General features: G+C 30.8%; 1 protein-coding gene across 2 annotated transcripts; it reads left to right on the forward strand.

The window, feature by feature from the left end:
- Positions 1-516: 516 nt before the first annotated feature.
- Positions 517-16,590, forward strand: LOC132735712 (interferon-induced protein 44-like). Of its 2 annotated transcripts, none has more exons than XM_060722699.1 (10): positions 517-672; positions 4,310-4,392; positions 5,870-6,048; positions 6,383-6,458; positions 6,922-6,948; positions 7,300-7,512; positions 8,529-8,678; positions 9,105-9,282; positions 9,931-10,040; positions 14,007-16,590. In XM_060722699.1, the coding sequence occupies exons 1-10, from the start codon at positions 654-656 to the stop codon at positions 14,184-14,186; spliced, it is 1,215 nt and encodes a 404-aa protein (XP_060578682.1). In that variant the 5' UTR covers positions 517-653; the 3' UTR covers positions 14,187-16,590. The 2 variants fall into 2 exon arrangements, with proteins under 2 accessions (XP_060578682.1, XP_060578681.1); XM_060722698.1 differs by lacking the exon at positions 14,007-16,590 and adding an exon at positions 10,541-12,415 and having other exon boundaries at positions 518-672.
- The last annotated feature ends 343 nt before the right edge of the window (positions 16,591-16,933 follow it).

A 16,933-nucleotide genomic window follows, 5' to 3' on the forward strand; every position in this document is an offset into this window, starting at 1 on the left:
ATGTTGTCATTATCATGTTGTTCATATCGTTATCACAATATTATATGGTGTTCGTGCTGTCACCTTCATGTTGTTAATTTTGTTATATTCATGTTATTTTATTGTCATCATAAATATATTAATCAATATAACATCATTATATAATCGAAATCGAAACCAATATTCTTAATTTGATTCCTACAAAAAATTAAAAATTGATACATATATATTTAGTATATATGTATCAATTTTTAATTTTTTGTAGGAAATGAAGGTTATTGAATTAAAAGCATAAACCAAATATTAAAACATGTTTCCCCAAATTGAAAAATACTGTATTTTTTACATGGTTTTTGAAGAGGTAGGAGGGCTGTAGAGTGGGTGTGGGGGGGGGAGGGGTGCGGGGGTATGGTGGAACCAAATCAACGCGCCGATTACCTATTGGGGGAGGAAGGGGGGCGGGGGTAAGTGAAACCAATCAACGCGCCGATTACCTATGATTTTGATAAGTTTTATTTCGTGTCATATATTTTCAAAAGGGTTACGTTTAATTTTGTGAAAATATTTAAAGGGAATCCCAGCAATCTAAAAATATATTTTCCAACCTGAAAACGAAAGTAGGCCTAAAGATTATAACCGGAAAAGAGAAAGAAAACAAGAATTTTGAATACAAAATGGATAATGTTATGTCAGGTAGATCTTTTATATATTCTTTTATTACGCATTGTGTTATGTTAAATTCAATTAAGTTCAATATTTATCGAAGACAAGTATCCTTTGTCGCGATTAAAGTGTCAAGGCGTTTCATTTTTGTAAACATACACGTGTACGTCTCCAGTTTTATTACAATTAGGTACTACTATAAATTTAAAAGTAAAAAGAACGAAATCAAATTTTGATATTAATTTTAAGTACCAAACACTGAAAAATAGATGAAGTGAGCCCTTTGATAAATTATTGTGTGTTTAACAATATTAGTTACCTTTTCAAGTACAGTTGAAACCCCCTATATAAAGGACTTTTCTAATATCATCACTTATATATTTTATGACCGAGTGCATAGCATAATTCTAGGGAAATTTAATAATTGTAAAATTTAAATTCTTATTGGTCTTGTTTGAAGTAACCCCCCCCCCCCCCACACACACACACTACAAATCAGAGTGTTCTGAAGTTGTCATAGGCAAAAATTAAAACACGCTCCCTGTCATCACAACATTAAACCCCAGAAAAGAGTTACTAATTAACGAGCATCTGAATATGACTTCCTTATCGTTTTCCTTATCTGAACCCCAGAAAAATGAGCCAATCAACGAGCATGCTGCTCAAGGTAACACTCCAGTCAACGCACTGTGCATGCATTGGTATACGATTTAACTCTAGGAAAACTATGATGCAATAAGAGATTCTATTCTATACAGATCGCTCTGCCAGTGATCTCCCTCTTGCTTCAGTCAGAATAGTAGCACAAGCAGATGATAACGACAACACTCATGTCTAAATAAGGGTTGATTGGATTTTCAGTGCTCTCAAAAATGGTATCAAATTAAGATTAAGTCCCAAAAGTGGACAGTATATCAATAATTAAAGTACGGAAAATTATATTTGTTCAAAAGTTGGTCTTAATAAAAGGATGGTCTTACTTAACGGGTGGTCTTAATGAGGGTTGCTAGACTACTGTACAAATAAATGCAATGATGAAATAATTTATGGGAAGATGAAAATCTCAGACCTATAAAATTATGCACGTGTAAAATATTGTTTACAAAACAAGCACATGTGTGTATTTTTCAGATTTGAATGTCGCGTCTTATTTCTCCATCTTCATTAATTAAAAATTGTTGGAGATCTATCGAAATAGCTGACGTTATTGAAATAATTTATATGTAAATATTTATAGCGCGTCTGGATCTACATAAACAAATAACCAGCCTTATCCGCCCATGGTTTCTACGAGGAAATTTACATGTACAGAAGTAAATGACCTCTTTAAATACGTTATCATTTAAAATAGCTTGCAATATCTTGGTGAGAGAGGAATTCATAAAAGAGCGGTATTCCCCTTGAGTTTTTGTTGTTTCTATTTTCATCCGCATTAAATTGGAAATTTGATATTATAAATAGCTATTTTGGATTTTCCGACTTAAGATGAAACTATTTTTAGAAAGTATATATTTTTAGCCTCTCATGTGTATTTTTAGACTAATGATTAACTTTCTGACAAAGTAATTGTTCGCATTATTAGTTATACACAATTACAAAAATCAAGGGAAATCAAAATAAATTCCGACTTAATAAAATGGAGATAAAAGAAATATTATAGCCCTGTAACAGCAATTTTTTAGCGCAACTGCAATGCAAACTCCTCACAGTCATTACCTCCCTTGGCAGTAGTGATTAGGGAAGACTACTGCGTAGGAGATTGTCTGCAAAGATTACATCGCTTACTTCCCTCTTCATTAATTTCCTTATGTTATGAGCCATTACATGCGAGTGTAACTGTTGTTATTAATCTATAAAATATTAAGAATATTAAATATGGTTTTCCCGTTTGTTTGTTTGTTGCGTTGTTTTAATCAGTGGCGTAGCTAGGCGTATTTGAAGTGAATACAGCTTTTTATTTCATGCTTTCCAGTGTTTTATTGTAATATATCATATGATTATATTCTGATAAACCACTAGTGAAATTTATATAATATAATTTTCACTGTAGCCGGACTATATCTAAATGCGAATGAAAAGAAAATCATAACTAAATGGAATAACAGGCAGAAATAAATGCCGTCATACGTAAATTTTGCTTCTTTAGGAAAAGAAAGTTGATGTCACCATACATCATGTAAAAATGTAACAAAATTAGAGATATTTAACAGAACTATATTTCAAAATTGATGATGTGACGTCATGATGTGATGACGTCACAAAGGAGAATGCGCGAGGTTACGCAGCAAAATCAGTAAAAAATACTTAAAATCACTTAAAAAGCATGAAATAAAAAGAAAATTTATTTGTTTTACATATAAGATTGAAATATATTTCATTCGTGAACACTACACAGCTACGCCACTCGTGAAAATATTGCATCTGATGTTCACTCAGTGAAATTATATTTCAATCTTACATGCAAAGCAAACAAATATCCTCTATATATCTAGTGCATTAAAAAATGTTTGTAATTTGAAAAAAAAATACTTCCAAAATTCTCTACTATCGCAACAAGGGTTTTATAATCACCAGATTTATATGACAATGTTTTACCTGAAAACAAATGATATATTTGCTAGTGAAACTGTTTTGTGAACCATGAAACAGTCAGGTATTAATAAATAAATAAATAAATAAATTAATTAATTAAAATAAAATTCTCTACTATCGCAACAAGGGTTTTATAATCACCAGATTTATATTACAATGTTTGTGAAACTGTTTTGTGAACCATGAAACAGTCAGTAATTAATTTTTGTTTGTTTGTCTGTTTATTTATTTATTTATTTGTTTTTTATTTATTTGTTTGTTTATTTTTTATTTATTTATTCGTTCATTTATTTATTTATTTACTTGTTTGTTTGTTTGTTTATTTATTTAATTGTTTATTTATTTATTTATTCATTTAGAATCTATTTATTTGTTTAATTATTTATTTATTTATTTGTTTGTCTATTTATTTATTTATTTGTTTGTTTGTTTATTTATTTATTTACATACTTATTTGTTTATTTATTTATTTATGTATTTGTTATTTATTTATTTGTTTATTTATTTATTTGTTTGTCTGTTTATTTAAAAACTTACTTATTTGTTTATTGATTGATTGATTGATTTATTTATTTATTCATTTATTTATTTGTTTATTTATTTATTTGTTTATTTTTTATTTATTTGTTTATTTATTTATTTGTTTATTTGTTTATTTATTTGTTTATTTGTTTATTTATTTACTTATTTGTTTATTTATTCATTTGTTTATTTATTTTTTCATTTATTTATTTGATTATTTTTTTGTTTGTTTGTTTATTTATTTATTTACTTACTTATTTGTTTATTTATTTATTTGTTTATTTATTTATTTATTTGTTTATTTATTTATTTGTTTCTTTATTTATTTGTTTGTTTATTTATTTACTTACTTATTTGTTTATTTATTTATTCATTTGTTTATTTATTTATTCATTTATTTATTTGTTTGTTTTGTTTGTTTGTTTATTCATTTACTTACTTATTTGTTTATTTGTTTGTTTGTTTGTTTATTTATTTATTTGTTTGTTTGTTTGTTTGTTTTTTTACTTACTTATTTGTTTATTCATTCATTTATTTATTTATTTATCTTCAGCGTCTACCAGCGTTGGAAGTGATGCGTTGTATGATACACCATGGAGAGACAAGTCCGTAAAATGGCAACCTAGAAAACGAACTGTACGTATTCATTATTTTGTTGTAATCATACTGAAAACCAATGTTTGTATATATGAGCCGCGTCATGACAAACCCAACGTAATGCTTTTGCGACCAGCATGGATCCAGACCAGTCTGCGCATCCGCGCAGTGTGATCAGGATCCATGCTGTACGCTGTCAGTTTCTCTACTTGTAATAGGGTTTGGCGGATGCGCAGCTGGTCTGGATCCATGCTGGTCGCAAGCCCATTATTTTGGTTTTGTCGTGACGCGGCTCATATGTTATTGTTGTGCATTACAATTTTTCGTATTCATGCATGTGTATATAATGATGTATATGCAGATTAGCTGTGAAAGCCTAATTAATTCAAAATAAAATATATTTCTGTTCTGTTATATTTCTGTTGACGGACTTGTGATTACTTAATATATCCTAAAAATCCAATAATGTTTGTTAAAGGACCAAAGTTTAATTGACGCAATGTAATAGTTGTTTTCGTTGTTGTTTTTTGCGTGTTTTTATAAGTTTAGAAGGCCACATTTAAAATTTAATGATTATATTCTTACGATGGTATGTTTTCATGTGATACATTCTTTAAATATGGATATTATTACTATTATTGCTAAACGCTCCGCTGTACATTTAATAAATGAGTAGATCTGCTTTATTCTGATTAGCTATTCAACACGTAATTTGGTTGAATTGTTTAAAAGTTGGAACCTCTTATATAATCAATACAAAACTGGCATAATATTACACATGTTTTTTGAAATCTCGATGGAATAAGTCAATGGCCTGGTATTTGACTTTCTTGATTTCTTTTTACACGAAGTCGCATCACCACAGACTCCACGGTGCATTGCATATTACCCAAGACGCACAGAAAATTCCCATTAAAAATAACCTAATAAAAAAAATACAGATCAAGGGACGAAAACCAATTCGCCTGTTGCCTCTTTGTTTCAAAAACAAATAACAAAGAACTTGTGATATTACGTTCATTTTTTTCATTGTGAAGTTCAGCTTAATTGTTTTTATATTTCAAAAGATTAGGTATTAAGAAGATGAACAAGAGTTGATATTGGAAAATAGTTATGATATAAGATATCAATCTGCATAAAACATAAAAATATTGTCTCACCTGCCCTGTTTTGTATATAATTTAAAACTGAACGTTACTGTTAAATACCGATAGATATTTACAGCAATTTCCTTGGGCCACGTGAGTTATTTATCATCTATGCAAATGGAAAGAAATTATGGCAAAATGAAAACTTATTTTCACTTTCACCCGATCAATCATTACATACCCTTGAATGGTCATACTGTCACTTTAAACTTGACTATCATCATCCTTGGTAAACCATATAATTATGCACTCGTTACGTATAATCCTCATTCAGCACCCAACCAGACGATGAATTATCCTTTATAAGGCATGCATATTTTGGCACGAACTGTACGGATGACATAATGATTGAGTTCTTATTTTTCCAGATATTTTTTAACACACATGACGATATTATCAGCAACTTAGAGCAGTTTGTAAGATTATCTCTAGATAGTCGGGAAGGCAAAGCCCTCGCATTGTTTCTTGCAGGACTATTTCTTTCCGTTATAGGCTTAACTCGGATTGGAGGTCTTCTTGAGATACTAGGATTTTTATCTCTATTTAAGTGAGTAGTGTTTGTTCGTTTGTTTGTTTGTTTGTTTGTTTGTTTAACACAAGGTAATCAGTTTACTGTTTAATAAAAGACTTGCATTTTCTGCAAGTAACTGACGATCTAACACACTGTGTAATATCAACGTTGTATTGGTTGATAATGCGACGGCGGGCAATGATAAAAAATACATTACCATCCGCTCTATTATTACTGAAAAAACATCAATAAACAAAATAATAGTAATTATAACGTGAAAAACTTGACATTTCATAATTATTACATAATTATTCTAATTAAGACTTACGATTTCTGATTGTTTCCAAAAATTTGATATTTCTTTTCACAGGGGCGCTACTATTTTACGACATTTAAAAAGAGTGAAACCTTTACAACCAATATTCGAGAATGCTGCAGTAAAACAGGTAATTTCTTACAATTATACGTAGCAATAAAATAATTGCAATGCTTCGGCCTCGAGGTCTTCAGTCAAACTCCAGTAAAGGACTTGCATCACAGTTATAACAACGGACATAGTTTTTAATAATTCATGTAGGTTTAACGATTTGCTATTATGGATAATCGGAAGGGTGTTCCGAATGCCTTTCAAGTAGCAATGGAAATGATTTTGTCTTTTCTGTGTCAACCATTTAGACTAATAATAGATAAGCTACCACTGACCCGACTTTCAGTTAAACAATCATTCCTGCATGTTTGCTGCAACACATATATTAAACCAAAAATTTTAAGAAAAGCGAATAAGCAAAAACACTGTCGTATATTTTATTGGAAGGGAAATAACCCTGTTATATTATACGGTTCTTCGTTACACTAGTTTCCCCCCTTGACAAGGTGTCCATGCAATAATCTCTTTTCAATTTGTTTCAGTTTATGTTGAGTATGGAAGAGGAGAAGGCGAGTATTTTTTGTTATATACATGTACATTATAAAAAAGATTGTTAACAAATTCTAAAATTGTAATTCAAACACATTTATATAGTTTGATTGTAATAAAAGCCAGTAGAAACACTAAGCATTCGCTGTTTAAGAGATTTTTTTTAGCCTTGTTGGACCCACAGCTAATGTATGTAACAGATAATGTTATTTATTTATTTATTTATTTATTACATTTAATTTATTATTTATAGAACATGCAGTTTTGTAGTACGCTGTTAAAGGGAAAAAATTTTGCTTGAACCAAAAAATTGAAAAACTAGATTTTAACTTAAGTTTGAAAATCATCTCTTACGTAATTTTTTATAACAGACCCGAGAATCACTGAAACAGGACATAGAGAACTACCGACCTATACACGACTTCCTCAGTAGTGACACGCGGTTCCCTCGTGTAAACATATTGTTAATGGGCCCTATAGGCGTAGGAAAGTCCAGTTTCTTCAACACCATCAACTCTATATTTAGAGGGAAGATATTTGGTGTTGCACGGAGTGGCAGCTCGGAACATAGTTTAACAACCAAGGTATATTACTGACTGTTTGTTATTGTTTAGATTTATAACCCTAATTCTTAAGTATTTTAGATATTCGCCAAGGTGTTATTAAGTACGGATTTAACTCATTACAGGATAGGAGCAGTACCTCTAGACGCTTGCAAAATTCATGATCACAAAATAGACAAATATCGTTTTTTTTCGCCGATTATTACATTTTTCATGCATTTACATACAAAAATCGGTGTGAAAAGATGAATAAGACCTTTCAAAATTCATTCCGTTGGGTAAAAAGGCAAGATTTTAGCATTTTATCAATCAAGTGCCTTGTCCGGTATATACCGGAATACGGTATTTAGTGTTATGCTCCACCTACATATATGAAAAAAATGAGTTTTATTGTTTTGAAAAGTTATCAAGGTTTTAGTAATAACTACTATTTCTTTATGCCATGGAAATTATACCATTCAGTAAGTTAAAGAAGGTATGATAGTGAAGAGTTCAGTCACACTGTAGGATATTTTAAGGGTCTTACACCGGCTGCCGGAAAGGACCGGTATATCTAGCTCGAAGGTAACTGTTGCGGTAACGAGGCTCTGTCGAGTTTCTGCTAAACTGAGCAGTACCCGAGAGCTAATTATATCCGACTGTGACGACAGCCGGTGTTTGATTCTTTTTCTTACATATTACATGAATAATATTTCGAAAAGAAATTCTGAAAACTAAAACTTTCGTTTAGGACTTCTTTACTTATAATAGCGTATGAATTTACAAATTCATCCTAACGGCTAAATGCCGTCATTTTAAAAACGCAATTCATTCATGTCATTCAAACGCACCGGAATGATGTCATCGAAAGCACGCAACTTGTCTTACATGGAGGGTGTAAGACAAGTTTTTCTAGCACGGGTGAAAATAGTAGATAATCCTGTGTGATATATGCATCAATTTGTATTAGTCTACACCGACTCTTTTGCAGATTCTTTAACTAAAATGACTTGAGAACAGAATGTACTGTAGATTTTCTGTCTCGATTTATTCTGCAGTTCCGACAATACCCCGTGATTTCCAAGAGTAACAGCAACAAGGAGATGGGATTTCGTATATGTGACACCATGGGCTTAGAGCCTAACCACTTGATGGAAAAAGACAACATGCGATACATACTGAATGGTCACATAGAGGATAAGTTTTTGGTAATTTTTCCAAAATAGTTAATAGTTAATTAAAACAAAAACTATTTTCATGGGCTTAAAATGATATTTTTCAATTGTTTTAGACTCTTGTTGAAACTACTGTTTTCTTTCCTTTGTCCAAAATGCACAACGTATATCTTTCTTTCATTTATACTGTAAATACGCTAGCATTCAAATTATATACTTTTAAGTGTTTTATTTGTACTATATTATTAACAAATATCATACTTGTATGAGTTCAAACGTTTCTAATGATAAGCTAACCTTTGCAATCTGTGTGCACCGGTGTTATTATCTTAGTAGCCAGTTAGCAGAGCAATTGCCGATGTGGACGATGAGTTGAAGGGAGATTAAATATGACCAAATTGTACATAAAAATCCATATATTTCTTAAACGTGATTTACCAACATGATTTCATAATTCAGTTGGACCCTAGTCGGGCAGTTGCTCCTAATACTCCAGGCTTTCTGAAGCAACCCAAGTTGGAAGACCAGATTCACTGTACTGCCATTGTTCTAGATGCTAGCACAGTCGACGCTGCTGATGCCATTAAAGACACGATACAGAACATAAAAGATATGCAAACTGTGATGAACAGCTTGGGTAAGACTTGAGAGCAAATATTGAAACAAAAGCAAATATTTAAACGAACGGAAATAGTGAAGTGATTTACGTAATGTTCATCTGTCAATGATTGTATGTCAGTTGTAATCAATATTTCAAGGTTATACTTATATATATTGAGCGGATCAACAATGAATACTTGGGGAAAAAAACATTAATAAAAATATGATAAATCTTAAAAATATCTCAAGTTTGAATCAAATACAGGTATTTCGGGTAAAACACTTAAAAATTCATTCATTAGGGTCACGCACCCAATGTATCTTTTCTTTCTTGAGAATGTTACAAACTCGGTATTTAGTATTAATATTTCAATAAAATGGGAAACAGGTCCAAAATTACCTGCTAGTAATCACAGTTAAAAGAAGTAGGTATATAGCAATGAAATTGTCTTATTTAGGTAATGTAGATATACCAACCAAATTTATAACCTACCTGTAGTAATCTGTATATTGTAGATTTTCTTTCACTGCAGCAATTTGTCATCACTGGCTTCGATAATACAGTGTGGTAGAAAGTGACAAAAATATTGCTATATTAGTATGTAAAACATTGCCTTTTTTAATTTATGTTCCCTTATCATTTAGCTACATTGAATACATTAAATAATTCTACATAAACTTCCAGATGTACCTCAAGTTGTTATACTAACATGTATTGACAAGGTTTGCAAGCAGACAAAGATCGACCCGTCTAATGCATTAAAGAGCAAACTCATTGACAAAACAGTTGCAAAGGTATGCGGTATTTTATATATTCTTTAAATGTACTCATTGTTTACAAAATATGATGTTTTTGGCATGTATAAATAGAAGCCTAATCAAATGAGCAATTTAAATTTCATGAAGTAAGATAATTATGCCATACAAATATCGCAATTTAAGTTTAGGGTGTTACTTTATAAACGCTTCTATGAAAAAGTTGATCTTTTTGCTGTAAACAGTTCTAATTTAATTCAATCTGTGATGTAAAAAGTAGGATATGCCAGCCATCACCATTAGTCACTGAAGTTATTTTCTCTAAGCATTATGTAGCTTCAAATCTCTTCTGTAAATGATAGTGATCTAAGTTGTATAAATGTTTCACTTTGCATTGTATTTTCATTCCAATTGAAAAGTCCATATCTTCTGCCTAGATATGTTATAAATGTGCTATCAACACTTACTGTATGTTTAATGCAATAAAATTATTTGAGAATTTGAAACTTTGAGTGTCAATCATATATATATTTTTACAGGTTTCAGAGATGTTAGGATTGCCACAAAACTGTATATTTCCGGTCAAGAACTACGAAAAAGAGTGTGAACTTGACCCTAATGTTGACATTCTTGCACTGCTTGCATTGAAAGGTATATTGAACAGTGCCGATGCTTTCTTGTCGTTACATAGAGACGAAATGGATAAATATCAATCATGAAAAATCCGGAAATTTCCAGAAACATGGAAAAATACAATCACTTTCTTCAGTTTACAAAATACTATGTTATTTTTTTCTTTGAAAACATGGCAATTACATTGCACAGGCAGAAAACGAAGTATTTTATGGACCAAAAGGGAGACACAGCTTCGTTGTTGATATGTTTTATAACAAATTGTAGGACATTATGTAGGGAAGGGCGAGTTTTATGACCATGCATGTTTTCATCAAGACATTAGGGTATCACTGTACATATATACACATATTCACTTGTTATGCCAAGGGCATTAGGCCTACTGTGTTTTTTGACCAAATATATATATACACACATTTACTGCTCACTGATCATTGTTGATATGTTTGTTACAAAACGGCTGTCTGTTAAATAACTTTAATAGTCTGTGATTTGACTGTTTTGGAACTGTTAAGGATGTTTTATCTATGTTACTTGCTACAATGTAAAGTACAGATTAAGTACTGCAATTTCCGGGTCTGTTTTGAAATTTGAAATTCAATTTTTTTTCAATAAAAAAAACGGGTTTACAGAAAGGCAGTTAATTGATTTCTTTCACTTTTTGAATAGGAGTTAAAATACAAATACAAATTATATACCACCTAATAAATTACATAGCAGTCTGTCCTCGCGTTAAATACACAACTTTAAAATGGGCTGGCGAGTTTGTCGCTTAGGATAGCCCACTATATATGTACTTTTCGATTCACAGATCGGAGCTCGGCATGGTGTAACTTTTGTTATCTTTTACAATTGTTTGTTTTATTTATTAAAGCAAGCGATCATTTATGATGTTTTGTTCAAAATGAATAACATTAGCACCATCTAACGTTGATGTTTGAACTATTCTTTTTAGCTCTAGTCTTCATGCATTCATGCTCACACTATGAAATAAAATTTCATCGTACACAAAACAAACACATATCCATTTGTATTAGTTTAATTAGAATACATAATGACAGTACTTTGCATAAACTAATAAATTATTTACATCTTATTTATCTTTTTTAAAATGTAGAAAAATATAATTAGCGTATTGATTTTTTTGTAATATTAAATACATTGTAGATTAATTAGGGTCAATTGAGACTTTATGATAAGTTCCGGTCATCAAATTTTACGGAAAACAATAAGATAATTTACTAACTATAGCTCACATGGTTAACGCTTCTATGCTGTAGTTGAATAAAGTGCCGTTTTATCAATCTTCCATTGATTCAATTGCATTTCCATCATTATAGAAAAATAGGAGTATATTCCTTGCAAAAAAAACCAACCAAAAACATCACACGTTATGTTTAGAGGAAAAATTCTGTGATTGACATGTTATGTGAAAACCATTTATCTGCATGTCTTGCTTACGAAAAAAAATTTCTTTGCATGTTATGTTAAGAAAAAATAATTTGAAAAATTGTGAGAAAAAGTTTTCTTTGTGTGCAATGTTAAGAGGTATTTTATTTCATGTCATTTTAAGAGAAAAGTTGTCTTTGCATGTCATTCATCGAAAACATTTGCATATAGGTTATAATGGTACATTTAGAATATAGCATTTATAGATTTATACCCTTTAAGGTTCTTTTTTCTCTCTTTTGAAATTGATATAAAAAATAAGGGTGATGTTGTATGCTGGTTTTACACATGAGTACATGTAAAAAGTAATAAAAAATCTGCTGAGAGTTTAATCTTAATTTTGTATATTTTTATACGTATGAATGCTACAATCGTCGTGTTTTATTGTATTATTTGCTGATCATTACCTGACCAAGACTGGGTTAAAGCAAACATAATTAACTGGTGGATTCTACCGCCCCAACCTTATTGATACCAACAATCACTATTGGTCACTACTGGAAGGAATGCATTGATAGAGCATTATAACAGACATATATTCTGCTATCCTAAATGTAAATCCACCTTAAGCATATGCACTAAATTAGCTTCAACAAATGAATTCGCCCACCTACACACTCTTTTATATAACAAACTTTTGTCTATGTGTTACTGACCTTGTGAACAAAAAAAGGTATACCAATGTATTAAAAAAAAGTCTGACCCTTCTAATTATTTAAACGACATGCATAGCTTCCTTCCTAGCTGTCTTGTGAAAACTAATGGGACACAAAAAGCAAATAAAAAGTAATTGATCATTATGAAACAACCAATGCATTTTAATACATTTAAAATGACATTTGTAAAGCCCCTGATGAATGCCAAGAAATAAAATGTGTCTTCTGTGATATTTCGAAGGCATTTATTTGTGTTTGAAAACAAGACCAATATAGAAGGGCGACCTTCAGTGAACGCATCCCCCAACAAAATACAGCAATACAGAACCACCGGCAAGGACCGGAGCAAGACACCTAACAAAATAGGAAATGACACAAGGACAAAGCACGGACGAGTGATAATTATAGTTATTATAAGTGATTCAAAATAGGAAATCATGGAAACCGACAAGGATATTAAACACTTAATTGATCCGAGTGAACCATAGACCACTACTGCCTTGATTGTAACAAATAAAATTCGAGTTTTGATGAAATATGATAAACAAGACCAACAAGGAAAGGCGGCGTTCAATGAACGCAACCCCCATATGACCCAACTTATTACGCCTTGATATTTAGAACATCTTATTATAATCCATGTCATGCTACCTTCTGTATAGGATCACTTAATTAGACTCAAAAGTACCGTCAATTATATCAAGATTTGACTACTGTAACATTGATAGCAAGATGTAAAAATAATATAATGTGATACAAATTACAAAGGAACATATTTTAATGATATGTCTTACCAGACCCTCTTCAAAGAGAGGAAGAAAGACTTTTTCTTACCTGACCAAATTGCCCTTGCCTTTGGGCAATTCACAAAACGTAAAGTAAGATAATTATGCCATCGCAATTTAAGTTTAGGGTGTTACTTTATAAACGCGTCTATGAAAAAGTTGATCTTTTTGCTGTAAACAGTTCTTATTTAATTCAATCTGTGATGTAAAAAGTAGGATATGCCAGCCATCATCATTAGTCACTGAAGTTATTTTCTCTAAGCATTATATAGCTTCAAATCTCTTCTGTAAAAGATAGTGATCTAAGTTGTATAAATGTTTCACATTGCATTGTATTTTCATGCTCCTTGACAAAATCCATGTCTTCTGTCGATAGATATGCTATAAATGTGCTATAAACATATATTGTATGTTTAATGCAATACAATTATTTGAGAATTTGAATTTTTGAGTGTTTCACAATCATCCATATATTTGTACAGGTTTCAGAAATGTTAGGATTACCACAGAACTGTATATTTCCGGTCAAAAACTACGAGAAAGAATGTGAACTTGACCCTAATGTTGACATTCTTGCGCTGCTTGCATTGAAAGGTATATTGAACAGTGCCGATGCTTTCTTGTCGTTACATAGAGACGAAATGGATAAATATCAATCATGAAAAAATCCGGAAATTTCCAGAAACATGGAACAATACAATGACTACCTTTAACTTACAAAATACTATGTTATTTTTTCTTGGAAAACATGGCAATATATTGTGTAATTTACATTGCACAGACAGAGAAACGAAGTATTTTATGGACCAAAAAAAGGAGACCTAACTTCGTTGTTGATATGTTTTATAACATACATGTATTGTAGGGAAGGGCGAGTTTTATAAACATGCATGTTTTCATCAAGACATTAGGGTATCACTGTACATATAATTATACACATATTCACTCGTTATGCCAAATTTATTACTGTGTTGTGTGACCAAATATATATATACACACATTTACTGCTCACTGATCATTGTTGATATGTTTGTTACAAAACGGCTGTCTGTTAAATAACTTAAATAGTCTGAATTTATGTTACTTGCTACAATGTAAAGTACAGATTAAGTACTGCAATATACGGGTCTGTTTTGAAGTTCAATTTTTTTCAGTAAAAAAATCGGGTTGACAGAAAAGGCAGTTAATTGATTTCTTTGGAGTTAAATTATCAAATACAAATTAAATCCCTCCTAATAAATTACATAACAGTCTGTCCCCGCGTTACATACACATCTTTACAATGGGCTGACGAGATTGTCGCTTAGGATAGCCCACTATGTACTTTTCGATTCACAGATCGGAGCTCGGCATGGTGTAATTTTTTTATCTTTTAGAATTGTTTTATTAAAGCAAGCGAACATTCATGATGTTTTGTTCAAATTAAATAACATTAGCACCATCTAACGTTGATGTTTGAACTATTCTTTTGAGCTCTAGTCTTCATGCATTCATGCCCACTCGGTTAAATAAAATTTCGTCGTACACAAAAACAAACACATATCCCTTTGTATTAGTTTAATTAGAATACATAATGACAGTACTTGGCATAAACTAATAAATTATTTACATCTTATTTATCTTTTTTAAAATGTAGAACAATATAATTAGCGTATTGATTTTATTTTATTTTTTGTAATATTAATTAAATTAATTAGGGTCAATTGAGACTTTATGACAAGTTCCGGTCATCACTTTGTACGGAAAGCAATAAGATAATTTACCATCTGTAGCTCACATGGTTAATGCTTCTATGCTGTAGTTGAATAAAGTGCCGTTTTATCAATCTTCCATTGATTCAATTGCGTTTTCATCATTATTGAAGAATACGAGTATATTCCTTGCAAAAAAACAACCCAAAACATCACACGTAATGTAAAGAGGAAGAATTCTGTGATTTAGATGTTATGTGAAAACGATTTATCTGCATGTCTTGCTTACGAAAAAAAATTTCTTTGCATGTTTTGTTAAGAGAAAATAATTAAAAAAATTATGAGAAAAAAGTTTTCTTTGCGTGCAATGTTAAGAGGTATTTTCTTTCATGTCATGTTAAGAGAAAAGTTGTCTTTGCATTCCATTAGTCGAAAACATCTGCATAAAGGTTATAATGGTACATTTAGAATATAGTATTTATAGATTTATACCATTTAAGGTTCTTTTTTTTTCTCTTTTGTAATTGATATAGAAAATAAGGGTGATTTTGTATGCCGGTTTTACACATGCTATACGAGTACATGTAAAAAAGTAATAAAAAATCTGCTGAAAGTTTAATCTTTTTTTTGTATATTTTTATACGTTTGAATGCTGCAATCGTCGTGTTTTATTGTATTATTTGCTGATCATTACCTGACCAAGACTGGGTTAAAACAAAAAAAAAATAACTGGTGGATTCTACCGCCCCAACCATATTGATACCAACAATCACTATTGGTCACTACTGGAAGGAATGCATTGATAGAGCATATTAAAAGAAATATATTCTGCTATCCTGAATGCAAAAATCCACCTTAAGCATATGTACTAAATTAGCCTCTACAAATGAATTCGCCCACCAACACTCTCTTTTATTTAACAAACTTTTGTTTATGTCTTACTTCCTTCTTAGCTGTCTTGGGAAAACTAAAGGGACACAAAAAGCAAATGAAAAGTAATTGATCATTATGAAACAATGAAACAACCAATGCATTTTAATACATTTATAAATGACATTTGTAAAGCCCCATGATGAAGACCAAGAAATAAAATGTGTCTTCTGTGACATTTCGAAGGCATTTAAAGATCCTGTATGTTTTGTGATTGATATTGTTTTGTTACTGTGTGTATACCACACTTGCAAAAATTTGCGGGCGTGATTGAAGAAGTGACAAAGTCGAGTTGTTATACATGTATTTATTGTATAAAAATCACGAAGATACAATGTCCTTGAACAATATGATCTAATACACAGTTATGTTTCATAAATTGAGTTGGAAAGTCAACTTATAAAATTATTTTCAAGGTTTATTGTAGCATGTCTTAAATTAATAATTATAAAAAAACGAAATGAAATCTTTTTTATCATGTCATCTATATAATTGAATTACTATAATGTCTTTATGCCTTTTCAAAATCAATCGAGTTCATCTACGTTTGTGCTAGTTGTAATTTCTGTTGACGTAAGCTCGTTTGATACATAATCGCTTCAAAATAACAAACAAAGTACATGAATGTATTGTTTCTTGAATGTATTATTTCTTTTTACCGACAAGAATGAAATCAATATTGTACTAGTCATTTTATATTCATCATTAATAATGTTGAATAAATATCAAATGATACGTGCAGTAAATGCTTTGCGCTGTAACACAAACATTAAAGTGATACAATTCTC

This window comes from Ruditapes philippinarum, unplaced genomic scaffold (genome assembly GCF_026571515.1).
Source record: "Ruditapes philippinarum isolate M1 unplaced genomic scaffold, ASM2657151v2 ctg2228_1_1_1_1, whole genome shotgun sequence".
Lineage (NCBI taxonomy): Eukaryota > Metazoa > Mollusca > Bivalvia > Venerida > Veneridae > Ruditapes > Ruditapes philippinarum.

Excerpts from the sequence above, each read along its gene's own strand:
- LOC132735712 (XM_060722699.1), top strand. Across the intron at positions 6,459-6,921 it reads AGAATGCTGCAGTAAAACAG|TTTATGTTGAGTATGGAAGA; the intron begins GTAATTTCTTAC and ends AATTTGTTTCAG. Across the intron at positions 8,679-9,104 it reads ACATAGAGGATAAGTTTTTG|TTGGACCCTAGTCGGGCAGT; the intron begins GTAATTTTTCCA and ends TTCATAATTCAG.